This window comes from Fulmarus glacialis, unplaced genomic scaffold (assembly GCF_000690835.1).
Source record: "Fulmarus glacialis isolate BGI_N327 unplaced genomic scaffold, ASM69083v1 scaffold15843, whole genome shotgun sequence".
Lineage (NCBI taxonomy): Eukaryota > Metazoa > Chordata > Aves > Procellariiformes > Procellariidae > Fulmarus > Fulmarus glacialis.
Window position 1 is genome coordinate 1,021 of NW_009204995.1, and position 419 is coordinate 1,439.

At 59.2% G+C, this 419-nt stretch overlaps 1 protein-coding gene across 1 annotated transcript in view; it reads left to right on the forward strand.

Moving 5' to 3' along the window:
- Positions 1-8: 8 nt before the first annotated feature.
- SYT8 (synaptotagmin VIII) overlaps positions 9-419 on the forward strand; it is a gene marked incomplete at its 5' end in the record, with an annotated part of 2,896 nt that continues 2,485 nt past the window's right edge. The window contains 2 exons of the mRNA XM_009575218.1: positions 9-19; positions 380-409. Of these exons, the coding sequence (XP_009573513.1) occupies positions 9-19; positions 380-409 (41 nt within the window). The remainder of the gene's footprint in view (positions 20-379; positions 410-419) is intronic.

The following is a 419-nucleotide window of genomic DNA, read 5'->3' on the forward strand; positions in this document are numbered from 1 at the left end:
TGGCTTAGCCGCATCCCACGTGAGTACGGCAGCGCTTGCTTTGCTCTCTCAGGCAGCGTTATCCCGGGGGGCTCCTGGGCTCTGAAGCATCCACTTCTCCCACCCTCCAAATCCCTTATTCCAGCAGGGTCCATGGGGGTGGGGCTGGTGCAGAGTGGTACCGCGCCGCTCCAGGAGCCCAGGGCACCCTTCCTGCCCGTTTGGGGAATGGTGTCCAGCTGCAGCCTCCCTGCATGGGGCCTGTCCAGGATTAAAGGGGCAACTTTGAAAGTACAACTCCTTAATGCTGAAGCACCAGGAAGGGATTTAAATGCACGCTACACGGTTTTGCTTGGGTTTAACTCTTCTGTCCATCTCCACTCCCCGAACATCGCACCAGTACCCAAATGGGCGCTCATTGCTGTGGCTGGGGCCGGGGG